The sequence below is a fragment of the Eubalaena glacialis genome, chromosome X (genome assembly GCF_028564815.1).
Source record: "Eubalaena glacialis isolate mEubGla1 chromosome X, mEubGla1.1.hap2.+ XY, whole genome shotgun sequence".
Taxonomy (NCBI): Eukaryota; Metazoa; Chordata; class Mammalia; order Artiodactyla; family Balaenidae; genus Eubalaena; species Eubalaena glacialis.
The window spans coordinates 4,998,900-5,017,609 of record NC_083736.1 but is presented as its reverse complement, the minus strand read 5'-3'; the positions used below and the strand labels follow the sequence as shown (position 1 = coordinate 5,017,609).

The following is an 18,710-nucleotide window of genomic DNA, read 5'->3' as shown; positions in this document are numbered from 1 at the left end:
AGCTGGAGGACCCATGGGGACACGCGACCATCCCCCATGGAGATCACTGGCCAGGATCCACACACACAATAAATGCTAGTAAGGCCTAACTGATTTCCTGTTTTCTACATAAAATCATCACACGTCGAGGTTCTCACATGCCTGCACACCACCACGAAGCGTCCTGCATGCCCCAGGAGGGGAAGGTCAGTGGCCTAGACCTCTTGGGGACCTGGGTGAAATGCAGATGCTGATTTAGGAGGGCCGGGTGGCACCTGGGGGTCCGCATCTTTGGCAAGGTCCCAGATGGTGCTGATGCCGTGGGTCTGTGGACCACTTTTGCCGTCTACCACAAACTCGCCTTGCTTTAAATGCCAGGAGAGGCGGGCTCACGCCTGTCGCCCTTTCTCTACCTTATTGAGGCCGTGGGCTCGATCATATTCTAACTGCACCTTACCATGGGTGACAGCTGAGGAAGGCTGGCAAAGGGTCCCCACGAGCCTGTGGCTGAAAGGTTCCTGTGATGCAGGGCTTTCAGCGCGAAAGTGGTAAAGTTGTAGGCACGCCAGGACAGCCTGGTCACTCGACGTAGGACAGAAGTAAGTAAAAGACCTGGGTTATCAATTTTTTAAAGAACAAAATAAAAGATAACATTCTACGATGGACTGAATGTTTGTGTCCCCCTAAAATTCATAGCTTGAAGCCCTAACCCCCAATGAGACGGTATTTGGAGGTGGGATCTTTGGGAGTTTACTTCTTTTTTTTTTTTTTCAAATTTATTTTTAATTGAAGTATAGTTGATTTACAATGCTGTGTTAATTTCTGCTGTACAGCAAAGTGACTCAGTTATACATCTATACATTCTTTTTCATATTCTTTTCCATTATGGTTTACCAGAGGATATTGAATATAGTTCCCTGTGCTATACAGTAGGGCCATGGGAGTTTACTTCTGATATCATTTCCAATTCCAGAGTTTTCCAACCCCAGGAAGCAATTCTCCAACACCAGTGGGGTGTCCTACAGTTCAGCTCAACTCTGACCTATCTACCCGGAGATAGCTTCAGATCCCACAGGGTAAGGGCTCCGTCCCACAAAGTCGCCCCCCTCCACCGAACACCTCCCCCTGCCCACACGCCTTAAGACATCAATCAAAAGTCCAGGCTGTCACCTGTGCATGTGACCAACCAGTTTTAGATCAGAGGTTCCTACAACCCACTCCTCGGGTTTGATTAATTTGCTACAGTGGCTCACAGAACTCAGGGAAACAGCTTACTTTACCGTTTACTGGTTTATTATAAAAGGACATGACTCCGGAACAGCCAGATGGAAGAGATGCACAGGGCAGGTATGGGGAAGGGGCAAGGAGCTTCCACGCCCTCTCTACGGCATAACCCTCCCAGCACCTCCACGGGGTTCACCAACCCAGAAGCTCCAAACCCGGGGTTTTTATGGAGGCTTCATTACACGGGCATATTGATTATATCATTGGCCACGTATGATTGATTCAACCTCCAGCCCCTCTCCCCTCCTCGGAGTTGGGGGTGAAACTGAACCTTCCCTCTAATCAGAAACTGAACCTTCCAACCCTCTAATCAGACAACTGGTTCCCCTGGCAACAAGTCCTCACAATTAGGGGCTTTGCAAAAGTCACCTCATTAACATAACAAAAGACACCTTGATCTCTTTCCTCACTTAGGAAATTCCAAAGGGTTTAGGAGTTGCCTGAAATGGAACAAAAGCTGTGACAAAGTGAGAGAGTGGCATGGACATATATACACTACCAAACGTAAAATAGATAGCTAGTGGGAAGCAACCGCATAGCACAGGGAGATCAGCTCGGTGCTTTGTGACCACCTAGAGGGGTGGGATAGGGAGGGTGGGATAGGGAGGGTGGGAGGGACGGAGATGCAAGAGGGAAGAGATATGGGAACATATGTAGATGTATAACTGATTCACTTTGTTATAAAGCAGAAACTAACACACCATTGTAAAGCAATTATACTCCAATAAAGATGTTAAAAAAAAAAAAAAGACCAGATATGTATTTCTTATAACTCACAGGGAAGTAATTAGGTTTAGATGAGGTCATGACAGTGGAGCCCCCATGATAAGAATAATGTCCTTATAAGAATAGACACCAGACGTCCACCCCCATCTTCCTACCCCATCTGAGGACACAGAGAGAAGGCAGTCATCCAAGAACCAAGAAGCAGTCTTTCCTCAGGAACTGAAGTCTGCCGCTACCCTGACCTCGGACTTCCAGCTTCCACAACAGCGAGAACTAAACGTCTGTTGTTTAAGCAGCCCGGTCCATACCTTGTTAGAGCAGCCCAAGCTGACTAACACAATTTCTTAGTAAGCGTCTCTCACCAACAACAAGGAATTTACAAGTCTCTGAAACTGACAGACAACTACCCTTGGCACTTACCTAAAAGGTCATGAGTGCTTAAGTTTTTATTATTGTGTGCTGTTTAGAGTTTGATCTTATTAAATAGAAAGAATATATATGTTTATGTATATTTACACTTTATATACGCATATACCTTATATATGGATGGATATACTTTATGTATATTTATATCCATCCATACATAAGGAATACAAATATATATATCTAAAATATATTATATATATAACAGATATGCCATTATATGGATATATAAAGAGTGTCAAAGTTTCACTCAAGACACCAGTACTTTGATGTCTGTCCTCCATCTGCTGCACCTGAAAATTTCAAGCTGCTCCCATGTGACTGCTCCAGCTCAAGGAAAGTTGAGCATGGAACCCTTGCAACTGGAGAAGGCGTCCTGGCATCTCCAAGCTCACCGCAAAGCCCGACTGGTCCTGCCACCAGCAGCCCCAAATGTTCCTCAGGTCTTGAATCAACACAGCCCTTTGAGACTCAGCTCAGGCGCTGTGGGGCTTTGCAAGTGTAACCTGCAGGACAGGCATCAGCCGTGAATTTCACACATCCTAGGACCAGGGTAGACGGAACTAGGGAAGGAAATCAGGGCTGCTGAGCGCAAACTGCAGGCCTGGGACTGCTTCCAAAGATAACTTGGGCTCCAAGCAGCTTTCTAAATACAGCACACAAAGCAAACACGTAGACGGAAGAACCAAGACAGCAAAATAAGAAAGCTGAAATAAGTTAGGACAGTACAGAGAGTGGCATATATACATATATGTATATATGTGTTTTCTTTTACAATAAATGGCATGTGTAAGTTTATACATTGTGTGGGAAAGGATCGTCTTTTTATTTGTGCCATCAGACATGAGTTTTCGACACCATCGTATTACAGTTTACTGGATTGTCTGTTGTTGCATTTTAAAGTTGTCAGGAAAAGTAAGCTATCGTGCCACAGGGAAAAGACAATTTTGCAAAAATAAAATGTAATTCATGGAAAGAAAGCCATCCTCCCTCTTCGTAGAAGTTCTGTGTGTATCCATCTCTGACTGTTAGAATTATGAAAAGCTAAACAGGACCTAATGACCTGTGTAGAAACTATTTTAATAGAACACATTTTCATTTTTTTTCAATCTACCTTGTGACAAAGAAGCATTACTCAGTTTTCTTGTCGTTGTTGTTGTTTTGAAGCGAAAGGCACCTTCCATCGTGTACAAGAGATGTTTCTGAAGAGTGTGGAAAATAATACTTCAAAAAAAAATGATCTGAGCCATGTTTTCACGCCTTGTGGGAGAAGTTCCCCAATGCATCTCTTCCACAACTGCCATGAGATTTTGTCAGCTTAGCCGCTGTGAAGGGGGAACCCTCTGCCAGCACCTTGGTTCCTGGAAGTGAACAAACTGGATTGTCCGCCCAGACATGCCCAGTGTGGCAGCCACGGCACCAGGGCAAGGCGGACGCTCTCCAAGGATCTCTGTACCAGGATGTCTGATGCCTTCATCACCTGTATCTATGTGTTTGCTTATTTTTGCAGCAAATCTTTAGGAAGCTTCAAAACCCAGGCACCTCCCTAAGCTCCTTCTAAGGAGCCAACTTTTCCTAACATAGAGATCTCCTGCATTATCCTTGCTGTTTCCAATTCTTCACCCTTGCGTTGGAGGGTTTTTTTTCTCCCTTTTAAAAATGTTCCTTTTGGGGGGCGGAGTCACGACGGCGGACTGGACTTGGAGGACGCAGAATTCGCGTCTCTGCGCAACTAGGGCACCTACCAGGTACCGGTGGGGGGGCCACGGACACCTAAGGGGATGGGAGGAACCCCCAGCGGCCGGGTAGGGAGTGAGGGAGTGATGGGGGGAGGAGAAGAGGTGGGACGGGACTGGGGCCCCTGAGGGGCGGCTGGGGGAAGGGAAGAGATCCCTTGCCCGAAGGGGGAAATTGGGGAACCACTGGGAGGGCAGAGGATCAGAAGGGAGCGTGGCCAGGTTTCGCCTGCCCGGGAGCCTATGGAGATCCCAGGCCTGATCCTCTGCCCACCTAGGCCCTCTCCAGCCACGAGGGTCCTGAGGGAGAGGGAGGGAGGGAAGGGGGAGCACAAGTAAAGGCCGGACCTCCGGGACCGGCACCCGCTGAGGGGCGGCTGGGGGAGGGGAGGAGTTCCTGCACCCAGCGGGACCCACCTGTGGTTCAGGGTCCAGCGGGGATGGGGGAGACCCTGGGGGAGTGGGGGGGTGCGGAGGAGCGTAAGGGAATGCAGCCGGCACTCTCTCTGTCCACTTAGCACTGGGGAGCCTGTTGGGCTGCTGGGCCTAATCCTCTGCCCTCGGAGCCTCCCTCCTGCCACTCAGAGCCCAAGCCCCGCCCCTGCACCCCACCCAGGGCCTGACCTCTACACTCGGAGACGCCCTCTGAGACCCCCTCCAATGTGCTGGACCTAAACCCCACCCACACACCTCACCCAGGGCCCTACCCCGAAACTCCACTCCAGAGGCCCTCCTTTCCACGTGCTGCCTCTCCCCTTCTGCGCAGGTCCTGAGCAGAGGCCCCGCCCCACGCTAAACCCCACCCCTGCCTAAGTTTCACCCCCACCTCAACTCCACATCCATAGCCAAGGCTTTTGGTTTTTTTTTTTTCCCCTCTTTTAGATTGGGGTTGTGTTTTACTTTGTTGATTCATTGTTGTTGATTCATTTATATCTTTATTTTTTCTAATAAATCTTTTCTTTAAAAAAAATTTTTTTTTAATTAATTAATTTTGTTTGGGCTGCGTTGGGTCTTTGTTGCTGTGCGTGGTCTTTCTCTAGTTGTGGCGAGCGGGGCCTACTCTTCGTTGCAGTGCCCGGGCTTCTCATTGCTGTGCCTTCTCTTGTTGCAGAGCACGGGCTCTAGGTGCGTGGGCTTCAGTAGTTGTGGCACGTGGGCTCAGTAGTTGTGGCCCGCAGGCTCCACAGTGCAGGCTCAGCAGTTGTTGCACACGGGCTTAGTCGCTCCACGGCATGTGGGATCTTCCCGGACCAGGGCTTGAACCCGTGTCCCCTGCCTTGGCAGGCAGATTCTTAACCACTGCGCCACCAAGGAAGCCCAAAATATTTTATTTTTCTAATTTTATTTTATTCTTTATACTTTGTTATTGTTCTGCTCCTTTTGGCTTGTTCCCCCCCCCCTTTTTTTTTTCTTTTTTCTGTTGAGGTCTTGTTTTACAATGTTGCAATTATTTCAATTATATTTTTATTTTTCCTAATATATTTTTTATCTTTCTAATTTTATTTTGTTTTTTATTCTTTGTTATTGTACTGCTCCTTTTTTTTCTTTTTTCTTTTTCTTTTTTTTTTGTGACACCGTGCAGCTTGCAGGATCTTGGTTCCCAGGATGGAGCTTGGGCCCGAGCTCCTGTGGTTGGAGCTCCAAGTCCAAACCACTGGACTAATAAAGAACCCCAGACCCCAGGGAATATCAATCAGAGTGAGGCCTCCTGGATGTCCTCATCTCAGCACCAACACCCGGCTCTATCCAACTGCCTGCAAACTCAAGTGCTGGACGCCTCAGACCAAACAACCAGTAAGACAGGAATACAGCCCCACCCATCAAAAAAAAGAAAAGAAACTACAAAAGAATATGTTACAGGTGAGGGAGTAACGTAAAAACCTACATGACCAAATAAATGAAGATGAAATAAGTAACCTACCTGAAAAAGAATTCGGAATAATGATAGTAAAGATGATCCCAAATCTCGGAAACAGAATGGAGAAAACACAAGAAACTTTTAACAAGGATCTAGAAGAACTAAAGAGCAAACAGACAGTGATGAACAACACAAAAACTGAAATTAAAAATACTCTAGAAGGAATCAATAGCAGAATAACTGAGGCAGAAGAACGGATAAGTGAGCTGGAAGAGAAAATGGTGGAAATAACTGCCAGGGAGCCGAATAAAGAAAAAAGAATGAAAAGAACTGAGGACAGTCTCAGAGACCTCTGGGACAACATTAAACGCACCAACATTCGAATTATAGGGGTCCCAGAAGAAGAAGAGAAAAAGAAAGGGTCTGAAAAAATATTTGAAGAGATCTTCCCTAACATGGAAAAGGAACTAGTCAATCAAGTCCAGGAAGTGCAGAGAGTCCGATACAGGATAAACCCAAAGAGAAACATGCCAAGACACATATTAATAAAACTTTCAAAAATTAAATACAAAGAAAAATTATTAAAAGCAGCAAGGGAAAAGCAACAAATAACATAAAAGGGAATCCCCATAAGGTAAACAGCTGATCTTTCAGCAGAAACTCTGCAAGCCAGAAGGGAGTGGCAGGACATATTTAAAGTGATGAAAGGGAAATACCTACAACCAAGATTACTCTACCCAGCAAGGATCTCATTCAGATTCGATGGAGAAATCAAAAGCTTTACAGACAAGCAAAAGATAAGAGAATTCAGCACCACCAAACCAGCTCTACAGCAAATACTAAAGGAACTTCTCTAAGTGGGAAACACAACAGAAGAAAAAGATGCACAAAAACAAACCCAAATCAATTAAGAAAACGGTAATAGGAACATACATATCGATAATCACCTTGAATGTAAATGGATTAAATGCTCCAATCAAAAAACACAGACTGGCTGAATGGATACAAAAACAAGACCCTTATATATGCTGTCTACAAGACACCCACTTCAGACATAGGGACATATACAGACTGAAAGTGAGGGGATGGAAAAAGATAATCCATGCAAATGGAAATCACAAGAAAGCTGGAGCAGCAATACTCATAACAGATAAAATGGACTTTAAAATAAAGACTGTTACAAGAGGTAAGCAAGGACACTGCATAATGATCACGGGATCAATCCAACAAGAAAACATAACAATTGAAAAATATTTATGCACCCAACATAAGAGCACCTCAATACATAAGGCAAATGCTAACAGCCATAAAAGGAGAAATCGAGAGTAACACAATAATATTGGGGGACTTTAACACCCCACTTACACCAATAGACAGACCATCCAGACAGAAAATAAATAAGGAAACACAAGCTTTAAATGACACAATAGACCAGATAGATTTAATTGATATTTTTAGGACATTCCACCCAAAAGTGGAAGAATACAATTTTTTCTCAAGTGCACATGGAACGTTCTCCAGAATACATCACATCTTGGGTCACAAATAAAGCCTTGGAAAATTTAAGAAAATTGAAATCGTATCAAGCAACTTTTCTGACCACAAAGCTATGAGATTAGAAATCAATTACTGGAAAAAAAAAAAAACAGTGAAAAACACAAATACATGGAGGCTAAACAGTGTACTGCTAACTAACGAAGAGATCACTGAAGAAATCAAAGAATAAATCAGAAAATACTTAGAAAAAAGCAACAACAGAAACATGACGATCCAAAACCTACGGGATGCAGCAAAAGCATCTCTAAGAGGGAAATTCATAAAATTCAAGCTCACCTCAAGAAACAAGAAAAACCTCAAATAAACAATCTAACTTTACACCTGAAGCAATTAGAAAAAGAAGAGCAAAGAAAACCCGAAGTTAACAGAAGGAAAGAAATCATAAAGATCAGATCAGAAATAAATGAAAAAGAAATGAAGGAAACAATAGAAAAGATCAATCAAAACTAAAAGATGGTTCTCTGAGAAGATAAACAAAACTGATAAACCTTTAGCCAGACTCATCAAGAAAAAAAGGAAGAGGACTCAATTAGTAAAATTAGAAATTAAAAAGGAGAGATTACAACTGACACCGCAGAAATACAAAGGATCATAAGAGACTACTACAAGCAACTATATGCCAATAAAATGGAAAACCTGGAAAAAATGGACAAATTCTTGGAAGAGTACAACCTTCCAAGATTGAACCAGGAAGAATTAGAAAATATAGGCAGAGCAATTACAGGTAATGAAATTGAAACCGTAATTTAAAATCTTCCAACAAACAAAAGTCCAGCACCAGATGGCTTCACAGGCAAATTCTATCAAACATTTACAGAAGAGTTAACACCTATCCTTCTCAAACTCTTCCAAAAAATTGCGGAGGAAGGAACACTCCCAAACTCAATCTATGAGTCCACCATCACCCTGATACCAAAACCAGACAAAGATACCACAAAAAAAGAAAATTACAGACCAGTATCACTGATGAATATAGATGCACAAATCCTCAACAAAATACTAGCAAACAGAATCCAACAACACATTAGAAGGATCAGACACCATGATCAAGTGGGATTTATCCCAGGGATGCAAGGATTCTTCAGTATACGCATAACAAGCAATGTGATACACCATATTAACAAATTGAAGAATAAAAACCATACCATCATCTCAATAGATGCTGAAAATGCTTTTGACAAAATCCAACACCCATTTATGATAAAAACTCTCCAGAAAGTGGGCATAAGGGAACCTACCTCAACATAATAAAAGCCATATACGACAAACCCACAGCAAACATCATTCTCAATGGTGAAACAATGAAGGCATTTCCTCTAAGATCAGGAACAAGACAACGATGTCCACTCTCGCCACTCTTATTCAACATAGTATTGGAAGTCCTAGCTGCAGCAATCAGAGAAGAAAAAGAAATAAAAGGAATACAGATTGGAAAAGAAGAAGTAAAACTGTCACTGCTTGCAGATAACATGATACTATACATAGAAAATCCTAAAGATGCCACCAGAAAACTACTAGAGCTAATCAATGAATTTGGTAAGGTTGCAGGATACAAAATTAATGCACAGAAATCTCTTGCATTCCTATACACTAACAATGAAAGATCAGAAAGAGAAATTAAGGAAACAATCCCATTTACCATCACAACAAAGAGAATAAAATACCTAGGAGTAAACGTACCTCAGGAGGCAAAAGACCTGTACTCAGAAAACTATAAGATACTGATGAAACAAATCAAAGATGATACAAACAGATGGAGATATATACCATGTTCTTGGATTGGAAGAATCAATATTGTGAAAATGACTATACTACCCAAAGCAATCTACAGATTCAGTGCAATCCGTATCAAATTACCAATGGCATTTTTCACATAACTAGAACAAGAAATTTTACAATTTGTATGGAAACACAAAAGACCCCGAATAACTAAAGCAATCTTGAGAAAGAAAAACGGAGCTGGAGGTATCAGGCTCCCTGATTTCAGACTATACTACAAAGCTACAGTAATCAACACAGTACGGTACTGGCACAAACACAGAAATATAGATCAACAGAACAGGATAGAAAGCCCAGAGATAAGCCCACACACCTATGGTCACCTTATAGTTGATAAAGGAGGCAAGAATATATAATGGAGAAAAGGCAGCCTCTTCAATAAGTGGTGCTGGGAAAACAGGACAGCTACATGTAAAAGAATGAAATTAGAACACACCCTAACTCCATACACAAAAATAAACTCAAAATGGATTAAAGACCTAAATGTAAGGCCAGACACTATAAACTCTTAGAGGAAAACATAGGCAGAACACTCTATGACATAAATGACAGCAAGATTCTTTGTGACCCACCTCCTAGAGTAAGGGAAATAAAAACAAAGATAAACAAATGGGATCTCATGAAACTTAAAAGCTTTCACACAGCAAAGGAAACCATAAAACGAAAAGACAACCCTCAGAATGGGAGAAAATATTTGCAAATGAAGCAACTGACAAAGGATTAATCTCCAAAATATACAAGCAGCTCATGCAGCTCAATATCACAAAAACAAACAACACAATCCAAAAATGTGTGGAAGACATATATAGACATTTCTCCAAAGAAGACATACAGATGGCCAACAAATACATGAAAAGATGCTCAACATCACTGATCATTAGAGAAATGCAAATCAAAACCACAATGAGGTATCACCTCACACTGGTCAGAATGGCCATCATCAAAAAATCTACAAACAATAAATGCTGAAGAGGGTGTGGAGAAAAGGGAACCCTCTTGCACTGTTGGTGGGAATGTAAACTGATACAGCCACTATGGAGAACAGTATGGAGGTTCTTTAAAAAACTAAAAATAGAACTACCATATGACCCAGCAATCCCACTACTGGGCATACACCCTGAGAAAATCATAATTCAAAAAGAGTCACGTACCACAATGTTCACCGCAGCACTATTTACAATAGCCAGGACATGGAAGCAACCTAAGTGTCCACCGACAGACGAATGGATGAAGAAGACGTGGTACATATATACAATGGAATATTACTCAGCCATAAAAAGAAACGAAATTGAGTTATTTGTAGAGATGTGGATGGACCTAGAGTCTGTTATACAGAGTGACGTAAGTCAGAAAGAGGAACAAATACCGTATCCTATTGCATATATATGAGATTTAAAAAAGCAGTACTGATGAATCTAGTGGCAGGGCAGGAATAAAGACGCAGACGTAGAAAGCAGACTTGAGAGCATGGGGCAGGGGAAGGGGAAGCTGGGATGAAGTGAGAGAGTAGCATTGACGTATTATGGGGAAGGACGCACACCTCTGTGACTGTATTAAAAGTCATTAAAATGTACAATTTTACACGGCTGATTTGTATGGTATGTGAATTATATCTTAATCAAGTTGTCAGAAAAAAAAGACTGCACAAAATAAATAAATAAATAAAAATGCTCCTTTTATCTAAGGAATGAACAGATGCCACATTGTTACCATGGGAGAGAAAAAGAACTCTGTCCTTTGTGTGTCCATTTGTTTCCAAGAATGGAAAGAAACTGAGAGCAAGAATTCTAAAGGTTCCAGCAGGTGAGCATGGACACACAGTATGCGCCCGATATTTGTGGAATAAATCTTTTGCAGGTTGAATGGTGTCCCCCTCAAAAAAAAAAAAAATAGTGTAGGAGTCCTAACCCACAGTACCTCAGAGTATGACCTTACTTGAAGACAGGATCTAGACATATGTAATGAACATAGAATGTAGCCATGAGTCTGGGTGGCAATCCTATATGTCTGATGTCCTTATAAAAAGGGGAGATTTAGACACTGAAATAGATGCATAGAGAAAACACAATACGATGAGATAGAGGAATAAGGCCGCTGTGTACAAGCCAAGCAGAGAGGCCTGGAACCAATCCTTTCCTCAAAAGGCGTTAACCCTGCTGACCCCGATCTTGGACTTCTGGCTTGAGGCAATACCTTCCTGTTGTCGAGACTACCCGGTCTGTGGCGCTTTGATACAGGAGCCTAGCACATTTGGGTCACCGTCCCTCCACTAACTGGTCGATGAACTGCTTTCTCTGAGGTCCAGGGTCCTCAATGGGAAATCATGATTGGAGTAAAAACAGGGAACTATTTGCCAGTTCCAACAGCTTGACCTGCCTTGCGTCATTTAATACCCCTGTTTTACACACGAGGAAACGAAGGCACAGAGGTTTATTGCTTATGGTTGATACATTTGCTGAACTCAGGTGCCTCCGAGTGCAGTTTACGCACTTCACCAGGAACACAACGCTCACATTTTAAAGTCTCTGAAACATTACTTCTGCTTCTTGAAAAATCCTATCTTTATGCTTAAACATGCATATGCAATGCCAACTAACACTAAATAGAAACGGGGTGGGGGAAAGTACTCCTGAGAGTGCCCGAAAAAAAGAATGCTTTTCAGGTTGCCTTCTGAAAGTTTGGGGGGAAAAAAGAAAACTCAGAGCAATCAAAGACAGATGAGACATGAAGGCAAAAACGGCAAGGCATTTTAAAACGTCTTATTATTTCGGCCCTCTCCTATCAAACTTCGGCGGGGGGTTGCTCTGGGAGAATGGACCAGCCAGGGATGCTCTGGGGATACAGGGGCAAAGGATGCGGACCCACGCGCCACTGCGTATGCGCCCTACGAGGCACGCAGGGAGCCGGGCGGGCAAAACTGAAACGGAAACCTGCCAGGCGTCTAGGGACGGGCGCTCCGGGCCGGGACGAAGCCACCGGGGAACCCCGTAACTAAGGCCACCTGGCTACTCATTTACTTGGTGGCTCTCAAGGATGCCAACCTGAGCATCTATGCACTCCTTCCATCAACCCCGTGCGCCGTCATCCCTCCACGCCCTCCCTCCTTCCTCATGCCCTTTCCAAATTCGAGCCAGGCATTGGCACCCAGATTAGGAACTCGGCTCTGCTCGGCCCCTTGACTCAGCATCCCAGCCCGTTTACGGGTGTGAAGTGAGCGGGGGCGGGGGGGACGGAGGGGGGGATGCCGGCAATCTTGTCGCGCCCGCGCGTGCCACTACTTAGCCCCGCGGCGACAGCAGGGGTGACCGTCCTCGGCGCGCGTGCGCAGGACATGCCGGCGAGGCCCAGAGCACGCGTGCGCGCGAGCGGCTTCGGGCGCGCATTCCAGAAGTCTCGCAATGAGGCCAGACGAAGACGAGCGCCGGGCGGCGGAAGCTCAGGGCGCGCGATTTTTGAGGGGCCGCGCGAGGACGCTTGAGGCGCGCGTGCGCAAAGCGGCTCGGGGCGCACAGGGCTTCCCGGAGCGCGCGGGCGCGAGAGCGTCCCGGGGCGCGGGCGCGAGGAGGTCCGGGGCGGCGCGTGCGCAGCACGGCTCGGGGCGCGCGGGGAGGCCCGGAGCGCGCGTGCGCGCGCCTGTTCCCCGCCCCCACTCGGCCGAGACGGCGGCACAATGGCGGCGCCCTTGCCCCCGCTGCGTCCCGTCACCCACCTGCTTTTTGACCTGGACGGCCTCCTTCTGGGTGGGTAGCCTGCGGCCGCCTCCCGCGAGGGCTGTCCGGGGAGGGCGCGGGCGGAGGGCACAGGCTCTCAGGGGCGGGGGCCCCCGAGCTGGCGGGCGGCGGGGGTGTAGGGCCCACGTCAGGCCGGCCGCGCTCGTGGCTGAGGCGTCGACGGCGCCCGTGGCACTTACTTCCGGCGGCCGCGCCGCGCGTGGGGACGGAGTGCGTGGGGGGCGGTGCGTGAGGGCGCGGTGCTCGGGGACCACCGCGCGGGCGGGAGGTTGGCGTCGGGCCTCGGGGGCCGCGGGCGCTGCGCGCGCAGCCGGGCTTCCATTTCCCCGTTTGCACCCCGGCCTCCAGGATCCCTGCCGGCCTGCCCCGAGGTGCACGCACCTTGCTCGTAGCATCCTACAGGGCAGGGTCCTCCACCCGCCGATTTGGGGGCCTCTGCCGACGTCTGGAGGCGTTTGGGGCGGCCTAGGTGGAGGGTGGGGGTTTACTGGCGTGCAGAGGGCAGCGGCCGGGATGCCGCGGAACCTCTCGCAGTGCACAGGACCGCTCCACGCCACCGCGACTGCTCCAGACCCAAGTACCTGTAGCGCGGAGGCGGCGGAGGAGCCCTGTTCAGCGGTCTGGCTGGTCCGAGTGACTCCCAGCAGGGACATCACCGGGGAGCAGCAGTTTTGCAGTGCAGAGCCCGGGTCCCCACCCCACAGCTGCCCAATCAGAATCTGCATTTTCACCCAAGTGCCGGAGAGTTTGAGGTGCACACCCGTGCTGTGGCTTTGAGCGGTTAACAATCCTGTGTGCGCCGAACAGCCCCGTAGTCGATGGTGGTAGGCATGAACTTCACCCACCGAGGCGAATTCAAGTAGAATTCGTAGAAAACGCTGCACTTATAACTCAAGAGAGAACTGCTCTGAGCTCTACCCTACAGCCTGGGCGTATGTTTCATGACACTACGGGGTGCTACAGGGTTAGGAAACGCGTTCTGACCTCATTGTCTCCGGAGGGCTTCATAGGACTTTAAAAATGTCTGCATGCTTTACGTAGGCTACTAACCTGGTGGAGGTGTGCATACATCAGTGCTGCGTCTCATAAAATCCTGCAAGGTGAGAGGAGATGTTTGCACTGACTAATTAAAAACAAAATCGGCACCACTCAGAGAGGTAAAGTTACTTGCCCAAGGTCACACAGCTAATAAGGAACAGAGCTGAGATATGATTCCAGATCGATCTGATTCTAAATATAAGCGATGTTGTGCTCATTTTACAGGGGGAGTGTGGCCTTGCCCCCGTGATCATTTGGCTCACTGGTTCAGTAGTAATGGCACTGATTTTTTTTTTTTTTTAAAGGTACACAAAAAGCAGTCTCTTATTTTTATGGACCCAGAGATGTAAACGAATGAATTCCTAACGGGGAAAATAAATTCCCATAGAGGTAACTAATTGGATAGAACAGTGTATGCAGCTACTAAATCTGAAATGACTCAATCTCAAAAAGCTGGGATTCCTAAGTAGAGTTTGTAGACGTGAGTTTTCCTGCTCAGGTGGTCAAATTAAATTGTCAAATAAATTCCTTATTCTCTAATGAAAAGTCCAGAGAACATGTTTTGCGAGTCTTATGAATTTTAATACAAACTGAGGTGTCCCATTAAAATTAAATTTATTAGACTTCTAAATGAGCTTGATGCTTGATGCTTCATCCCCACTCAAGATACACATATACCTGTTCCCCGGAGCCATGAATGTGACTTATGTGGTGGTGCCTGCAGGGGTAGTTATCAACCAGGGTCTCCTCTTTGCTAGTTAAGGCAAGTTTAAAGTTTATCAAGCATTGGTCTGGCACTGTTACCCAATCCTCTGAACTGGTCAGAGAAACAAGAATTAGTGGCCTTTGCGAAGATAAGACCTAGCTCTTCTTTCCCCCTTCGTTTTCTGCCCTTTACCTCATTCTGCCCTGACTCTTTGAGGTGGTAAGGGCTTGCAGAACTTTATCAGAAATGCACCTTTGCTTATTCTTTTTTTTTTTTTTTTTTTTTTTTTACAAAATGTCTGGTATAAAACACTTTCCAGAATGTGCTGCTTTACCTCATTTAATCTACTTGACTATACCTGTTCTAATTCTTAAGCGCCTGTTGTTTGCATAACAATGTATCATCAGTTTATAATGAGGTGTCTCTCCGTGGGCCTGCTTTTCAGAATTGTGAATCCATTTCCCCCGGAAGTTCTGTTTGTTAATGTAGCCCCAATCCTTGTATTCTCAGGGAAGTGAAACTGGAAACAAAGAGTTGCATGGGGAAGCTTGTTTTACCAGAGGAGAATGAGGAAGTCAGTGGAGATATTTGTAGAAATGTTGACCAGAAACCCAGGGTTACTTTCTGGTGCTTTTGTAATGTTTGATGCTGTTTTCCTTTCAATCTTTGGAATCTGTTTTTGTTGACAGAGGTAACAATTAGCTGTGAGCTAGGTAGTAATTTTGGCCCTCAAATGCCATTTAGAGACAGATACCAAGGGGACTGAAATTATTTATGAACAAGGATAAGATTTTGAAGGAAGAAGATACAAGTTTGAAATACTATGTCAGCTCCTGAATAGGGAAGATTATCTAGTTCATTAAATAGCTGAAGTTAGGAGCACAAGAGGTAGGACCATTCTCTTTAAGAGACAAGAAAAGTTGGTGGTCCAGAGTGCTGCTATCTGATAGGAGTAGCACCATGTAAGATTTTGTTATAGCAACATTAAAGAAGCAAAAAGACACAGAGGAAATGAACTTGAATGGTACTTTTTTCCTATCCTGACGCATCCAAATATTGTTACTCAACACATGATCAATAAAAAAAACAGTTGAGACAGTTTACGTTCCTTTTTGTTACCTAGCCTCTGAAATTTGTGTGTATCTTACACTCACAGGGCATCTCAGCTCAAACTAGCCAGGTTTCGTGGGTTCACTTGCCACGCTTGGCCAGTGCCTACCGTATGGGACAACCCAGGTACAGAGCCTTAGGAAGCAACTCACTGATGTCTGCTGTTGGTAACAGGGCCAGATGGAGGGTGGATGTTAAGAATATTCAGAATTAGGAATGCTGATATATGTAAAATGTGGTATACATAAAATATGCTTTTTAAGAGTCTGTTACCAGTAATTAAATCCTTAAAGAATCAGCCAGGAAAAATAAAAAGCTTATTTTCAAATGTTTAAAAAATGAGTAGAAAAATAATACGATAGATCTGTGAGGGGAAATACGACTCTTTGCAGTGTCGATTATAATTGATCACGTCTCCATAAACACACAGAGATGGCAGGATTTTAATGGGTGACACCTGGCTTCTACTTCACCTTCGCGTAGAGGAATAGATCCCCTGTCCTGTACCTGTTTGTACTCCTACAGCTTCCTGCTTGCCAAATATTAATCATAGCACTTGAGACCGTGTGGAAGTGCCCGTTTCTCCGTCCGGGGCCCAGGGTATAGCACGAGCTCTGGGTGGAGGCGGGACCTTTGTGGTGCTCCTGGGGCTCAGGGATCCATTGTTGACCGAAGCAGCTCGCAGCCCTGCCCAGTCTGCTCGGAATCCGCTGTCACCCGTCGTCCTCTGGCTCACCTCACCTACACTGGTTTCTGTAGACGCTGGGACCTCCACAAAGCTGATGACAAACACAGGATCTCCCTGTACAGCTGTAGCACATGCCCTAGATGAATTTTCGGAAGAGCTTTCGTACATTGTATTTGACCCTGTGTAACGCATACGAGGTTTAAAAGTGGAGATGATGAGCTTTTCGGCGTCCATTGGTTCCTATCCTGTAATGTTGACTCAGTCCAGACATTCCCAGAGAGTCTCAGGAAGCTAGAGCAGAATAAACGCTCGTTCGGGATGGCCGGTGTGAGGTTACTGTCTGCCCTTGGGGCTCCCAGAGACACCCTCACCCCGTCCCTGGCTTGTTGTGTGCCTTGGGGTCTCGTCACGGATGTCAGGGCACCTGTGCTACGGCACGTTCCCCTTCTCTCTGCCCTGCCCCCAACCCCCGGAACTAACGGCACACGCTCGCGTTTGATGTCCCCTTACCAGGCGACATTTAGGTCCCTTCTACATTTGCACAGGAGGTGGCGGAAATTCGGAGTCCAGTCGGAGGCCTTGCGGCCGAGCAGAGCCCACGCAGAAGGGGGCCCTGACTTGTACTTTCTCAGTTTGGAGTAAGACGCTGGTAGGAGCAGGCGAAGGTACCATGGACTATGTTGAATGTCAGGAAATGCATCAGGAATAAGAAAGCACTCGAGGGGGGACCGAGGTGGGTAAACTCAGGTCCCGCTGGCTGTGCTTCCTAATAGACCTGAGCCACGTCAGCCTTTCCCGTGTTCCTGCGGTTAGCGGTTCTTATCACCACAGCTGCTCCCGTTTCTAGATTAACAGGAAGGTGAGATCAAAATTGCAGAATTCTGCAGATCAACGGGAGTTTGGTCCAGCTGGTAACACGACTGAAATATTCAGCAGGTTTCTATCAGTGCAGGTGTAAAGTGCCCGTTCCTTGCTTCCTCCTAGCTTCCTTGTCCTCCTCATCGTGTGCTTTTATTTAGAATCTTAGCTGTGCAAACTTTTTTTTTTTCCCTCTCTCGAACCTATTTTTCCTTTCTTCTCCTTGGAAAGCTGTGTGGGGGGGATTCTTTGGTCACTTTTGTCTTTCTTATTATTCTCTGCTTTCTGTGATTCTGTTCCTTTATTTTTTTTTTCATTTTTTAAGTTACTATAATTTATCCATTACACTGTGTCATTCTTCAGGGGTAGACGGAGATTTAATGCAATGTAAAAGAGCAAGGGAGATGATGCCCCCAAGAAATGTCCACCAAAAGCACTCATTACACAGGTGCCCAGGTGACTTTTCACAGCTTTGTTTGAGATGTTTGAAAAGTGACGGATACATAGCCTGTAGGTGGAAGGTGCAGTAGTGTTATAGCAGAATGGCTTACATTAGAAGATAAAGCTCTCACTGTCAGGTATATGTGAATACCGGTGACTCATAATTCAGGCATTTCATATATTAAAAGCTTCATTTGATTGTGTTAAAATGGGGGGGGCATTGCTGGTCTGTGGTTTAAAATTGCCTTTGGGGTGTCTAAGGAGAATTTTCTTGAAAACGTAATAATTGTGACACACATGCATTTCTGCTCAAGGAATGTCTTCCCCCTTTGGCTTTGCCGAGGTGGACTGCCATCCTGACACCTCTCAACGTACGTTTTGAGTGTTTGGCAGGTACATGCCCACCTTCCTTCAAGGTGCGGCTCCCACACATCCTTCACTCTCATGCCTGCGGTCAGTAGCTTAGTGTCTGTGCGGAGAGGGGCGCACACCTGGGGTGAGGATGGTCTGCTCCACGCCCTTGCCTGGAGGGCAGTTCCATCGGCATTACTCCTGGCGCTGGGCTAGCCAGCTGATGTCCCTTGCCTCGCCTCTCTAGGCCTAGAGACCAGGAACGGATCCAGAGGCAAACCGCAGTCTGCTCGACTCCCAGTCTGTACGCGAAGTGAGAGCAGATGGTCATAGTTTGCACACCTGAGCTTACTTGGGGCCTTGGAGGCACATTCCAAAGTAAGCAGCAGGCTTCCGTCTCTCCGCTGCCATCATCGTGTCCTTGACGAGAACTGGGCACCGATGT

At 45.8% G+C, this 18,710-nt stretch overlaps 1 protein-coding gene across 2 annotated transcripts in view; it reads left to right on the top strand.

The window, feature by feature from the left end:
* The first annotated feature begins 12,959 nt into the window (after window positions 1–12,959).
* LOC133081684 (pseudouridine-5'-phosphatase-like) overlaps window positions 12,960–18,710 on the top strand; it is a 136,139-nt gene continuing 130,388 nt past the window's right edge. Inside the window, exon 1 of one of the 2 annotated variants that reach the window (XM_061178044.1) lies at window positions 12,960–13,082. In XM_061178044.1, coding sequence (XP_061034027.1) covers window positions 13,013–13,082 — 70 coding nt within the window. In that variant the 5' untranslated portion in view covers window positions 12,960–13,012. The remainder of the gene's footprint in view (window positions 13,083–18,710) is intronic. The other variant, XM_061178043.1, reaches the window with a different exon arrangement.